Consider the following 15,131-nt stretch of genomic DNA (forward strand, 5'->3'; position numbering starts at 1 on the left):
AAGTCCAATGCTTTGTTACAGTTATCCTCCCCCGTCCCGTCTTCCCTTCATTTGCCTTTGCTCCTGAAAGACAAGAGTTTATGTCACACAGCCGCTGAGTTAAATGGTTACATTAGGCATTTAATCAAAAACACACAACACACTGTGTTTTCTTAGGGACTATTTCTGCTGTGGAAAGTAGTCCCAATGAAGCTGTTTACATCAAGTGTTGTAAACCCCACAAAGGAAATTTAATTTGTTTGAAACCTCAGATGGGTAACTCAAAACCTGGACACATAAAACCAAAACTATCTACGTGGATAGTGATGAAAACAAACATTTAACATGTTTCTCCTTTGTCTTCTTCACTAGTTCCCATACATTAAGGTGGCAGCAAAAGGTCTGTTCTTATTGAAGTATAGAAAAAAGCTGTAAGTTTACATAACGCACTACATTTTTGAATGTGAATTGTGTTGATGTTGGGTACCCGTTGTCCAAGTGTGCAGATGAAATGAAAAGATCTCTCAGAGTCAGTTATATTTCCAACCTCTGTAAATCTAGCATCTGTGAGCCTCTGAGGTTCTAGCGACACTGCAGCACCTTCCTTCACACAGAACAATTCAATCAGACTTTCTCAGCATGTTTCCCTATGGCCTTTTTCTACCAATAACCCACTGCTCCAATAATCATCGCTCATCACTTTTAGTGTCAACACACAGCTATTTACTATTGAGCTGTGGATATAAAATTCCATTTTCTATTAACTTATTGTTGGGCCACAAGGGAAGGCTCACAATTGACATCTCTAGCAATGACTATAAATTTGAAGCCAGGCTATGGATATCGCATTACTTTTTTGTATACCGGGCAAGTTTAGAAAAGATTGGACGTGATTCGTAGCTCTCAGGGAGGGTTGAGGCTTTTATAGTGCAAGTTAAGTTTGACCAAAGATTAAAGTAAATGAGTTTCTTTCATTTGTTAAACAGTTTGTGGACTGCAGTTTTTGAGGGAGAAGCTTGGTTGTTTTTGGGGCGGCTAGAGGAAGAATTATTCACACTATTTCTGGTTGAAGGTGGCAGTAAACAAATCATGTGGTGGCTTATCACTTCCAGATCCATGCAATAACACTGTGATGTAATAAAGGATCTCACTTTTACCGCTTTTCCCAAGAAAGCTGTCCTGGGGATCATGTTGAAAGTATGGTCATGAAAAAGCCGTTGAAATAAAGGTTATAATCTTAGCTGGCCAGACTCCTTTGCCCCTGCAAATCACGAACAGTGTTTACCAGCAGCCCCAACCATGAATTTGGCGCAAAAATCACAAGCCTCAGGTGCATGAATTTCATTTTAGTTGAATTAATTTACATTACCTCCTCAGGTGTACTCTAAAACCACTCAATGGACCGTTTTAGGGACGGCTGAAGGTCGAGCAGTGCACAATATCACCTTAAATCTAATTTAAATTAGCTTTATGCATTAATTATGCATTTGAAGCACTAATCCCACATACTACAACTTGTTCCTTAATACTGATCCATCTAAAAAATAAATCAGAATCTATAGTTCTATTCATGCTAGATACCAAGGCATCAATGTAAACTGGTGAAAAGACGTAGATTAGGAGAAGAGCATGCACACAAGCACATGCTCTAATCTCCATCTGTCAAAGCTGGATATAAGGTAGGAGGACAGACGGTGAAGACCCCCCCTCAACTATTTATTTTAAATATCCACTAGGTCTTGGAGAGATATTTCCAGTTTCCACTTTGACCGGCTGTATTTAATGTAGTTGTGCATGCAGATAGATTTACTCTACAGTTGTCTCATTGTCTGTCTTTGTGTGAGGCTGTTTGTAAAGCTGTGGCAACTGATAGTACCGCGTTACATTTGAGCCAGGAAGCTGATTGCAAACATTTGCTTCAGTCTGAGCTCCTGCAATCTTCTTTTTTGCTACATAATGCCTTTTCTCCCTGCATGACTGGATCCGCTTGCACAATGGCATGCCGCCTCACTTTGAACATGGTAATAAATGTCTTTAGTGTAGCATTTGCAATGCAAATCACAATATCCAGTGGAGAGCTAATATCACAAGGGTCAAAGGCTAAGGAGCAACTGAAATGATTCATAGTCCGGCTATCAAACCAGTGCTTGTTGTACTTGAGAGACTTGTTTAATCTCCTTTAGCCTCACTTAACCCTGTCTCACTCTGAGTTCTTCACATTGCCCAGGCCACAATAAAAATCCCTGGAGTTTCAGAAAGTGCTGGAAATACTTTTTTATTTATTTTTTTAAATACATTTTTGAAATCCGCTCTCTCTACTGCATTCTATTGGGTGACACCGTGATATCTGGCATCCTGGCTTGTGTATGTGCCAGCCTCCACAGTGTCCGCCAGAGGTATTATGTTGCATCCCTGAGCAGTCTCTGGTGAAGATTAAAAATCCACTGAGGTCAACAGGGTAATTGGACAAATGTGGTTGTAACGGAAAGAGGATTATATCTAAAATCGACTATTATCATATGAGACCTCTATACTTTCTGCCATGCATCGCACCAGAAATTGACGAATTAGTTTAGGTCATCAGAGTCAGATTAGTATGTGACTGCCTAAAAAACATGAACCCCTTTAAACTGGCAGGTAAAACGTGGTTTAACTGCTTTGTGGTTGTCATTGTTTCAGTGTCTAATTTAAATGATATATGAAGGATACACATGTGGGCTCAATGGAGATATTTGGTCATGTCTAACCCCACATTTGTTTTGTGTAATCAGATGTCCAGTGGTTAATAATTCAATTATTCAAAATGTGTCTTTTGGCGCAGGAGGTTCAGTTGTATTTTGAGCAGCAGAAGCCATGTGCTCAGCTGTAATCCTGTAAAACTTTCACTAACATGTTTTTTCCTACTCTTTCCTTCTCCCCCAGTGCCATGAATCAGCCTGGACAACAGCTGCTCCCCACATAGAGGTCACTTTACCTCTCTTTCCATTTGCTTTGGTCCAGAGGATGCTGGGAATGTGTCGCGGGCGCAGGAAGTTCCTGGCGGCTTCTATTGCCCTGCTCTTCATCCCAGCACTCACCTGGCTTTACCTGTCAGTCGGGAGCTTTCAAAGTAAGCACAGATCTCAACAACGAAGCCCGCAATGAAAACACACTAACACAGGGCTGCTGCTGTGTGATATAACAGGTTTTTTTTCTGGCTTTCACTTAGTAAAACAAGCCTTTTGAAAACTGGGTCTGTTTTGGATTCGTCACATAAATGTATTGGTTATTACCGACCAGGTTATCCTTGTGTTGATGGTCCAAATGGAGACACACTTGCAGGGATCATTTGTGGACACTCGTGTTCATATTACTGCACAGTCCTCTTTGTTCTGCATGTTTTGTGTGTTTTACTTTACATCATCCATCATTTTTTACAAACCCTGAGCTCAGTACAGACTGTGTACCAGTTGTGCAGCACGGTTGTATAAGAATTGGAGCCTGACTGACCGGTAGGGGTATTTCACACTATGTTCAGACTAGCTGCACTTGTCCTTCACATCTGTCCTTTACGAGCTGCCATTTATGTAAACATTAATTAATTGTAATGTGGTTTCTTTATATTATCCCTTTACTTTAGTTTGTTTGCCTTAATCACCTCTTCGTCCCCCAAACTGAAAGTAAACGGTAACATTCACTCACTTTACAGTTGATATTTGGAAATCCCACTTCAAACTATGTTCAGCTTCCAAATGGACATTTTAAGATGTCCAGGCTCCTGACCACTGTAACAAAAAGACTTCCAAAAAGAAAAAAAACAGCAGAGTTGAGACTGCTACAGAGTCTCAATGTAAAACTAAATAATGCCATTAACAATGCAGGAATACATAACGGGAAACTTATGTCAATGACTGCTCTGGTGCATGCTTGAAGGCTTCCCTACATTCCAACCTCAGTATGCTATGATACATTACATTACACACATTGATGGCATTTTTCTCTTATATAGCATTTAACTTCTTAATGTCCCTCTCTTAAACAAACTACTAATATTAGGTTAATTCCAATAAGAACATGTCATCCACAACTAATTTAATTCATTTAAGGAATAACACTTTATCAATCCCCAGAATTAAAACAAGAAAAATGTATTATTTTAGACTCTTGGAATTACAACAAGTACAAAGAATAAACAGCATTGTTTTTCACACTTTTTCACTGTACACCATGCCTTAATGTCAAACGTACAGAATTTTCCTTAAGAAACTAATTTCCTGTAGACAAAGTCACCCCTCCCTCCTCTTTTTCTTCTGGAGGTGCTATATTAATGAATTACTGAGGCCTGTCCAAACTTGATTACTTCCTACAGATGATGTAGTCCAGGAGTTCTTGGAGCCATTTTAATGACTTTGACTCGCAGGATTGAAATGCTGCAGTAGTGCCATTATTAATTATGATTAAAATGACAATTTTGACTCGGGGTCACAGTCACTGGAGACTACATATGTGAATACGCTCCCATAATACAATAGCCACCAAAGTCTGCAAAGTAATTATTAGATTTGGCAGTAAATTCCTGGCGTTGGGGAGTGCTTTTCTAGGAGTGTGATAAGTTGTGAAAGGACCTGGCTGCAGGGAGCGTCAGCTGTAGGTTTGGCCTGAATGTGTGAGACAGGAACAATGTGCCTCCACTGCCTTGGACTCCCTTCACACTTCACACTCTCCATCTCTAACCTCCTTTATGTTGCTTTGTCTCATCTTCACTGTTGTTTTATTCCTCTTTCTCCTCTCTCTGTTGTGTTGGTCTGTCCGACGGAGTGAGAGAGATGGTGAGTCTCTCTGGGGTCTTCAGTGCTGTGTCTGAATGAGCTGTCACATAGAGCAAATCCGCAGGACGAATAAGGTCTTATCGATAGAGAAATACAATATAGGGGCTATATGGGCACCATTGTCCACATACTTTTATGGGCCTGTTGTCTATGGTGTGGGCTAGGGATGAGTATTGAACCTGAAAACCTGTTTGTAGTTAGGGTTGGGGTTAGATGGATAGTATGTTGTCAACTTGACTCCTTTTTAGTCTCTTATCAAATTGCTTTGTAATCACCTTTTGTTGGCTCAGCAGACATGCCGTTTTTTAGTGGCAGCCTCCATAAATGTTTACAACCAAAACAGGTGTAGCCTACGCTTGATTGATATGATATGTAAGTTGGATTGAGACTCGGCTATCTTTCCTCTAGAGAAGACTTGCCACTCTTTTGGTCTTGTTGAACTACAAAAACACACAGTCTCCTCACAGCCTTGGAATGATGTGACACTTCAAAGACACCGCTTAGTTTACCATGAGCCTGTAGCTGCACCTGGAACTTCTGAAGTTTTTTTTTAATTAAAGTCAACACTGACCTCTTCACATTCTGTTGATGATGTTAGTAAAACATCTTTTTAACTGAAACCGTCATCAGATTGTACGGTAATGTGGGTGTCGACAGGGACTTCATGGTGCATTCAGGCACTCGAGCTGTTGTTTGAAAGTACCCCTCTTGCCTTCTAGTGGCTCTTCTTTTTGTTTTAAAGTTTGTACCCAATTGACTGAAAACTGTTGTTATTGCATATTAAATGAATTATTACATTTGACCTTATGGCCTAGTTTTCTGCATTCCAAAATAATGGGGCTGTTATATCACCCTTGATTACCATGTAGGCTTTTCTTTTTAAAGAAACATTTTAAAATGTGAATTAGAGTTTTGAGGGGATAAAACCAATATTTGTGTTTTCAGTCATGGGGATTGTTGGTGTCAACACTACAGGAAAAAAAAAGTGAAAAACCAATACATGAAGAAAACTGAAATGTACAGTAGACTACTTTCCTGGAATTCTTTTAAGCAGAATATTATTTGGTGGTTTGGAAACTTAGTGGGAGGTTCAGGCGTATATCACAAAGCACCTCAAGAAGCACCTCACCTTCCTCTATCTGTGTGTTTTGCAAAGGCACCATTGCCATATCCTGTGCTTAGCGCCAGCGTGTCAGACATTGAAAAACCCTGCTCCATGCTATTGTCAGATATACCTGAGTAGAAGAGTAAAACAAATATTCAATATGTAAAAGTTTGACCAGTTTTAGTCTAATTACCCCAAGAGCCACCGTGATCTCTACTTGCTACATTGGCACACAGTCATTTTCTCAAACTTCTCACAGCCCCTTCCCTTCGGCCGTTAGATCTCAAACACAAGCCCCCTAATGCTTTACACTGAGACACATGCCAAACAACTTGTTTTTCATCTTCTCCCTCAAATATCATAAATATAAGCTATGTTGTGAAAAACAATTTTATTCAGCTCAAGTTAAGCCTTGCCACACTTTCTCAAATGAGGAAAAAGATTTATCCATGCTTCCATCTCATCATGTCTGGATTATTATTAAATGTATTGCTGTTTTCTCCCTGGTGTAAATTCTCCCAGCAGACAGCCAAATATGGGGTGTTGATAACTTTCAAATTGCTTCCCTTAGTTTACGACGAACAAATAATTTGACCCTGAGCATTTTGGTTTTCCACTCAAATTTTCTTTAGACATTGCCATGCCTCTTAATGACCACTTCGGGGTAAACATTCAAGCAAGCAATGCAGTAGTGAAAGGATAAACCAATAAATGAATAAATGAGTATGAATTACTCACAAATTACAGCTGGCCCCAGAAAACCAGATTAGTGGATCCCATATTTTATTCAAACTGGCAGTAATGCGGTCTGGAAATGCAGAATGTTTTTTTACATTTTTTATTGAAATTAAATAACTTCGATTTTTCCCAAAGCCCAGTATGCAAATATTACATTGTCCGTTTATTACTTCACTAATTTGACCTTCCTTCCAATTTTATTTAAGTTCCCTTCTAGCTTTATTTGAACTTGTGGGTCCTGCTTTCATAAATGGACAAGTTTTTTATATTTATAAGAAAAGACCCACAAATCCCACTGCAGTAATTCGGTTCATGGAGAACATTCCCTCTGGTAGTTTAGAAGTAGAAATGTTCATGTGTCCTCAGCATGACTAAGGCCTTTATACAGACCACACATGGCTGACTACAGAGAACCACATCCTGGAAGAATTAAAGAAATTATATCAGAAGCATTTGTATTTTTCTTGGAGCTACTTGGCTTATTTATTCAGAACTATTCACTCAAAGACCTTGTGGGGAAAACACATACACGCATACATCCAGGCTGTAAGATGTATGACTATGGGGGGGGGGGACAGCTGTTCTTTGTATGTTACTTACATTGGTTTGGCTTATTTATTCAGAACTATTCACTCAAAGACCCTGTGGGGAAAACACATACACACATACATCCAGGCTGTAAGATGTATGCCTGTGGGGGGGGGGGGGACAGGACAACTGTTCTTTGTATATTACACTTGCATTGGTTTGGTTTATTTGTAGCCAATAGTTGAATTCATATTCTATTGTTTCTGTATGTTGCACTTTTGTTTGGCTTATTTGAAGCTATTGTTCTGCACTTAAAGGATTGTACCTATTTGCAGCTAACGTACTTGCAAGATTATTTCTGTTCGGAGTTGTATCCTCATGATTGTTTGTGCTTATTGTAAGTCGCTTTGGACAAAAGCGTCAACTAAATGAACTGTAATGTAATGAAATGTGTTGTGGTTGTGCTTTGTTTGTGAAAAGTTGCAGACTTTGTGTGATTTGGCAGCCATTGGTGGCAATGTCACAAGGGAATGAGGTATTCTGGTTTAGAGATGGCGGCAGGGTCTGTGTTTGTAAAGACTTCAATTTAAGCCTGGAATTAGTTTCTTTGTTATAAGAATTCTAGAGTAGAAAACTTTAAACATTATCAACAGAATGTGAAGAGGTTATTGTTTGACGTTGTGTCAAAGGTGTCAATGTATTGTGAGAGATATCTACTGATATTAGCATGCTAACTGACTAGCTCCGGCTCGTCCTGTCTTGTAATACCGCTTGTTCCTCTAGAGGCGATAGTGAGTCAATGTAGAGCCAGTCTGACCTCAGTCCAGGAGAAGAAGTACAACTGCACCGACTGGCTTGTCAATATTACTGCCATGGTCCGTGTCTGTTTTATAGTTTGTTTATTGGATTACAAATAATTAAAAGTGGCAGAAACAAGACACCGACTTGCACCATGAACAGAGATACGACAGGCATTACACAGGAGTAAAAAATACACAGTAAATATATCAACACAATAAGAGAATACTACTAAAACTAAAATATAAACATAGTTTAACATACTGTAGTAGGTTTTTTTTATTTGTATAATTGATGACTGTAAATGGCTGGGAACTACATATTGCACCTTTTTTTTAAATAAAGGAAAAAGACCATGTTTCATTGATTCACTGGCCACAGAAGACCATTTGTTCTAGATGTGATTAAGCACGTAAAGTTGTGTGAGAGCTATATCATTGTTGTCTTAAATGTTCTTGTTTCTATTTCCGTCACTTTATAATTCCAACAGCCCTTGTATTTGTCCTAGTTCTCCCATAATTGAATCGCCATCTTTGAAGGTGTAGTACACTCCACAACAGTAATTTGAGTCATACAGAACATGACAGTTCCAGGTCTCTGCAACTTGGTTTAGCTCTGTATCAACAGGCTCAGAGAAGACATAAATCTCTCTGCCTCACATATTTATTTTAAACGGCAGTGGTGGGGGTAAGGGAAAAGGATGCCAATCATTACGTAATAATAGCAGTTGGTATCGTCTCTACCACGTACACTTGTTATAAGGTGAGAGATGCAGTAGAGGTCTTCACAGGTCTAGTGTGGGTCGCCCTTTTCTAAAGATTCACTTATGCACGTCAGATTCAGGTAGGTTTTCCATGACTCTGTTTTGTTGAAGTATTATTTATCCAGCGAGTACTTTGCATTATACACAGTCTGGTTTATGAAACATCTACACATGCATATTTGCATAGTGAGGAGGTGCAGATATGACGTCATAGTTCAGGGTCAGTTCAGATGTTTGGAAAAAGGCAGAGGCAGTGGATAGTCACATTATAGTCAACCCACTTAGGAGGCCCTAGGTGTGGGGGGGAGAACCCGTAGCATGTTGAAGAGGGGATAAGGAGTGACATGCGCCTGAGGAAAGGGCACGACGGGCCTAAACCATGGTGAAGGCCCAGTGACATCCTCGGAGAAGGCCTGATCTCAGGCACTCAAGGTGCTAAATCCAGAGGATGAAGAGGAAAAAACACTGTTTGATTTACGAGAAATGCACAACCAGGCAGCCTCATCCAGGGTTGCAGTATGTGAACTAAGGTATAAAGAGGGGGCCCAGATCATTACTTCGGCAGAGCTCAGCCAGCTGGGTCCTCAGAGTTTTGAGCTGTGCTTGTACGAGAATAAACTCTTTTGTATTTGACTTTGCTTCTCTCCAGTGATTTTCTTTAATTCTGTTATAACTTGTAAAACAACCAGAACGTCTATAGCTTATTAGTTTCAAAGTGTTAAAGGAAGAGGTCTGAACTTCACCCCTGGCACGGAGGGAAGACTCTTTTTCTACAACAGTTTCTGATCAGGTGCAAGGAGCACCTGCAGGGACCGCAGAGGAACAATGAGGACTAAGCAGGTTTGACAATGTTCAGTGAAAGAAATTCATAGACTTGGTTCACTTCCTGTTTGTGTTTTCACTGAAACATTTTGATGCATTCATTCAAGTCCTATAGGACTTACCAGAACCACCATTTTCAGACTTTTTATATGATGTTTATGTCAACATCCTAAAATTGTGCCAGAATTAATATAGAATACAAAGAAAACTCAAGACAAACAAATGTAGAAGTTTGTACCAGGATTACTTTTTGCATTTGACATCATTACCAAAAACAATAATAATTATAATTATGTTCCTTTTAGCTTTCTTCCTATTGCTTTTTATTAGTTCTTTGTGTTTGATTAACTACATTAGTAAGAACCCATATATTTAAGGTTTAGAAAAACAATTATTTTGTGTACACATAGGTAGACAACATGTGTTTAAAATAAATAATTATAAATTATCTTTCAAGTAAATGTAATTACCACTAAAAATGTAATACAATAAGCATTATTTGTCCTGACCACAGGCTTCAAGAAAGACGCATTAAACCAACAAATATACCACAATGTTACAGTGTGAACACAGAACAGTAAATGTAAGTAAGCTTTAAGAATTGTTTATCTCAGCTTCGAAAACGCAATGAATCTTATGAGTTAATTAAATACTACCAATAATGGTCTATTTAACCTGTAGCCTAACATATCATCTGAGCATGTAACAATAAATAAAAGATGTCTTTATTGTTGGTACAAAACCTTACTGTAAAATCAACCATGGGACTAACATTGTTATAGTATTGATTTTCTGTTTTAGCTGCAGTCTGAACTAATATCCACAGCTGTGCGCACAGTAAAGAGAAATGGCGGTCTGAGACCACATTCTGAAGGAAATGGAACATGTGTTTGTCACATCAGATGAAGAATGTAGGAACTGCAGCCCTCATACATACCGTAGTTCGCTAATTAGAGGGATTATAGGGGTCTGAATTTAAATGAAGTCACCATATTTAATATTTAATCACAAATCCTCAGTTTGCCTTCAGACTGGTCTTCAACAAGTGAAACATATGATCAGTTGGATTGAGGTCAGATGTTTGACGTCAGTTAAAAACATTTAGCTGTTTGGCCCTAATGGTTGGTTTGTATAGGAGCAACGCCCTATAGCTGAAAGTCCTAACCTTCACCAGATTTTAAACCCTATTTGATGGAGTAGATTGAAAACAATGAAACTCTTTAACGGTACTTTATGATTTCTCAGGTTTCAGCTAGGATGTAAATAATCTGAGGTCCTACTAAAGCATTTTTATGGGGGGGGGTTTTCAAGCGGGATAAAGTAGTTTAGACTAAATATGCTTACTCAGGAAGTGACTGAAAGCTCCAAGTCATTTATTTACATTCTTCTCGTGAATATGCAGGGAGCTGACAATAAACTCTATGAAAAGGTCATTTAGGTTTTGATGTATTAAATGTGTCTGATCAGTCAAGATAATCAGTCATACAATCATACAAAATATCTTTCTTCAATTTAGCCCAGTTTCTGTACATTACTCCATTATCTACATAGAGTTCCCTACAGAAGCCTTACGGGAATCCAACAGTATTTACCTGTTCTCCAGCGGCAGCAGCTGATTGTAGCTTCAAAGGTATTTTTGTGATCTCACAGATGTCTCCTTAGAAGGATAAAATGTTTGCCCAGTCCAACTCTCAACAACCATTTTATCAGATGGTAAACATCTATATGATCATAAACATACCTCAGAAGATGCAACCTGCTGCAGGATAACAGCATGATACAATAATGTAATGCATAGTTTACATTTTGATTGCAATAGTTCCTACTGTTTTATTTTTTTACTTGAATTAAGACTAAAGCATATACTTGAAACAAAGTTCTTCTGGGGTCATCTGGAAAATGCTATTTTCCTTTGGCTCCAAACTAGGGTTAGGGTTAGGACATGTTGTGGTTAACAGGAAATGGTATTTCTCGATGCAATTAACGTCCATCCGCCTTATCCAAACGATGAGACAAAATGGCGGCTGGCTGTTGTACTTGTGCGGCGGTCTTTCAAGCTGTCTGCAAGTGAACAGATGCCATCGCATGACAGATGAGTTTCCACCGCCCAGCAGTTATTGGCCTGAGAGCAGTAGGGAGAGGATGGTGCTTTACAGCTAATGATGATTAGATCTGACATACATGGATGCACTGGGAACATGGCATCCAAACAGTCATGAATCACTCAGCAAGTGCCACAAGTGTCTCTGTTAGCTGAATGAGAGGTCAGTTGATCATCTACAAGAGCTAGGAAACATGAGTAACTAAGTACACTTAGGCAAGTGCTCATGTACAATACAACACAGTCCTGTCCTGTGTGTTTTTTGAGACAGTTGTTATTTTTTTACTCCCCTACATTTATCTGACAGTTGCTGCTTCTAGATACTTTGCTAAATCAAGTTTTTAAGAATAAGGAAACAATTCCATATCCAGATGTATGTCGTTTAAAATATCAACATTGAGTTGGGACGAAATATTTCGGTAAATATCTAATGATTCCTAACTTATATTGCTAACATATTGCTTCACTACTGGTAACATTTGATTGATGTGTACTGAGTAACTGTTTCCATGTATACGACGAGCTTCATGACACATACCTAAAAGCCAAATTAATTGGCTTGGCTGCATAAAAGACCAGGTGCATCTGCTGCCCTGGAAATGCCATATGCAATCTCTGAGCAGCACAAACAAATGGCCAATTCAGGGGGATTAGGTCCAGCAAATCCGCTCTGCAAATTAATTACAGCTTGGACAAAATGGAGTCCAGAAGGTGCTTTGGTTCTCTGGGAGATGACTTAGTGGCCCTCCATGAAAGGACCCATACTGACTACCTTAATATATTTATGGCCACAAGGGAAAATAAATGTAAAGGAAATGAATTAGTGAATTCATTAGCACACTTCGTTAGAGAACAAACCAAGCCAAGACCAATGAGAATGTTTGCAACATTACTTTAATTAATTCCCGACATCATTAACCATCTTTACACTTAAAAAAAGGAAAAGTACAAATTATACATGGGATGGAATTTATTGGCACATTCTCTGTAGGCCTGTTCAGTACAGGAATGTTTATCTGACAGCCTGAGTCAAAGGGGGACCAAGAAACCTCCCAGTTGGGTGAGCGCAACAGGTAGTTGACTTAGATAACAGATGGTATCATACTGGAAAGCAATCTGTTTCCCAACACTGATCGATACATGTAATTTGAGCTATAATGCCTCTGGGTTCCTGCTATACTGTAATATGTAGAGTTTCCCAAGGTTGTTTTCCCCAGTGAGATTGTGAAAGGAGAACTTATTGTATTATTTAATGAACTTCAACCAAGCCCCCCCCCCCGAGAGAGAGAGAGAGAGAGAGAGAGAGAGAGAGAGAGAGAGAGAGAGAGAGAGAGAGAGAGAGAGAGAGAGAGAGAGAGAGAGAGAGAGAGAGAGAGAGAGAGAGAGAGAGAGAGAGAGAGAGAGAGAGAGAGAGAGAGAGCTCTTTGCCTCTCTATAAGATTCAGGGATGCTTGTTCATCTTTGAAGCCGTCAGAGAAGAGCAGAGGAAATTGCTACTGACTTGGATTAGATTGGCAGAGTGCGGACTGCTCTGCTGTGCTGACAGTATTGATTGAACGATATCTGTGTACTCCTCTTCTCATCACTCCTAAAATGTAATCCAACTTATTTATGGTGGATTCGTCATTAATAGAGAAAGCCAATGAAAATCTAAGTACTTTGACCATTAAAAACCGCTGAAGAAACAGTAATGTTGCCCAATGAACTATTTCCATATTTACCATATTCACCTTTTGTTGACAGTCCCCTATAGGGCTTGACCACTCTGTGGTGATGGCTGGACTGGGTTGTCTTCTTCACAGTTTGTTCACAGGTTGTTCGGCACTCAAGATACTCAAACGTATGTTTAAATTTAAGTCAAATGCAGTGATTAATGCTGTGGCTGGAAAGTACAATCCTAGTCTATATAAGCATGATGGGTTGATAGTTGCCTGTCAACCAGAGTTTCAAGGATATTTGCAAGGGGAGATTTTAGATATTGGACAATAATTATTCATGTTAGTGGATTCACCTTTTAAGCTGTCGAATGACCTGAACTGCCTTCCATAATGTTGGTATCTTGATATATGGATAATGCAAGAAGAGATTAAAAAAAAAAAGAGCAGTAAGACTCGGGAGATAAGGATCCTGATTGGAAACCTGAAAGTGCATTGAAAACTTCATAATTACTAAAGGACAAACTGCTGTTTGTGGCCGACAACATACCAGCTGTGCGTTCTAATACTCATACTACCATACTATTTATTATGCCCGAAAAAGATTTAGTATTTCCCAATACATAGTATGCCAAAAATACCAGGAAATCCTACTGCATCCAGTCACATTTTGCAGTATGCTTTTCATGGCTATTCTGACCCACAATCCTTTGCACAGGGGATACATGAGCAAGAGGGTCAAGTTCAAGACTCATTGTAATGAATTAGTAATTTGTCCAAATGGTGTGCATACTGCATGAAACGGTACGTACGTTGTAAGAGCAGCTGTAGTACATACTGAAAGTAAAAAGAAAATTTGAATTCAACAGTTATAAAAACGATAAATAATTGTTAGATTTTAGAGAAGTTCTTATTAGGGTCTTTCTGAGCTTGTGTTGGGGTAATTGCATGGCTGGTTTTGTTAGATAATTTGTGAGAATATCAGATCTTAGTTTGTAATGTTTTAATTTTCCAGAAAAAAAATCTACACCATGACATTTCATATCTTGCAAATATGTTTATCAATATTGCCTACACATTTTTTAACAATGTTAAACATCCCCATGATAAATCAGTTTTTCCCTCTTCCTGCCCCACAGTGAAGCCCCTCCCCTTGTCTCCATTGGAAACCCAATCATCAACGCCGGTGGGCGGAGCAGGCGAGCGGCAGGCCTTAGAGCTGAGGGTCAGGGCAGTGGAGGAAGAGAACCGGGCACTGCGCCGGGAGCTGAGCCGGCCACCCAGGAGCCCGTCTGCACGCCTTCCAAACGGTGGTCACCGTGGCAACCAAAGCCGAACTCATTCAGAGGAGGGCACCGGCGACAATGAGGGCCAGAAAGCTGCTGCAGTGGGAAACAGCTCAGACTGTGTTCAGCAGCCAGTGGTGGATAAGTGTGAGGTGAGATATGTCTAATGTATCATAGCAGTTTTTAGTTTCATCAGTAACACACCACTTCCATTTCTATATGACCTTGAAGATGTTTTCCAGGAACCATTAGCACACTGTGAGACCTTATTAAAGCTTGGCTTTAGCCTCCTATTAGCCTAATCCTCAGCCGTGATGGTGTTGGTTTACTTTTGGGATATGGCTCACTGTCAGAAGGCTGGATAATGTGAGCGCTTTAACACAGCCATGATCTGATCCCCACACTGATAGTACCTCACAGCACCACACCACACCACCTCAGTGGGAGTCTGGATGACTAGAATAGACTTACAGATAGTCAGTTGTACTGGTATAGATTCAGGATATTGGTTCAGGACTATGAAGCTCATGGGTTTACACAGCAATTGT

General features: G+C 39.5%; 1 protein-coding gene across 1 annotated transcript in view; it reads left to right on the forward strand.

The window, feature by feature from the left end:
• The window catches only part of large1 (LARGE xylosyl- and glucuronyltransferase 1), a 74,930-nt gene that overhangs the window by 11,658 nt on the left and 48,141 nt on the right, over positions 1-15,131 (forward strand). Inside the window, exons 2-3 of the mRNA XM_029462103.1 lie at positions 2,902-3,088; positions 14,437-14,735. Coding sequence (XP_029317963.1) covers positions 2,983-3,088; positions 14,437-14,735 — 405 coding nt within the window. The 5' untranslated portion in view covers positions 2,902-2,982. The remainder of the gene's footprint in view (positions 1-2,901; positions 3,089-14,436; positions 14,736-15,131) is intronic.

This window comes from Cottoperca gobio, chromosome 23 (genome assembly GCF_900634415.1).
Source record: "Cottoperca gobio chromosome 23, fCotGob3.1, whole genome shotgun sequence".
Classification (NCBI taxonomy): Eukaryota; Metazoa; Chordata; class Actinopteri; order Perciformes; family Bovichtidae; genus Cottoperca; species Cottoperca gobio.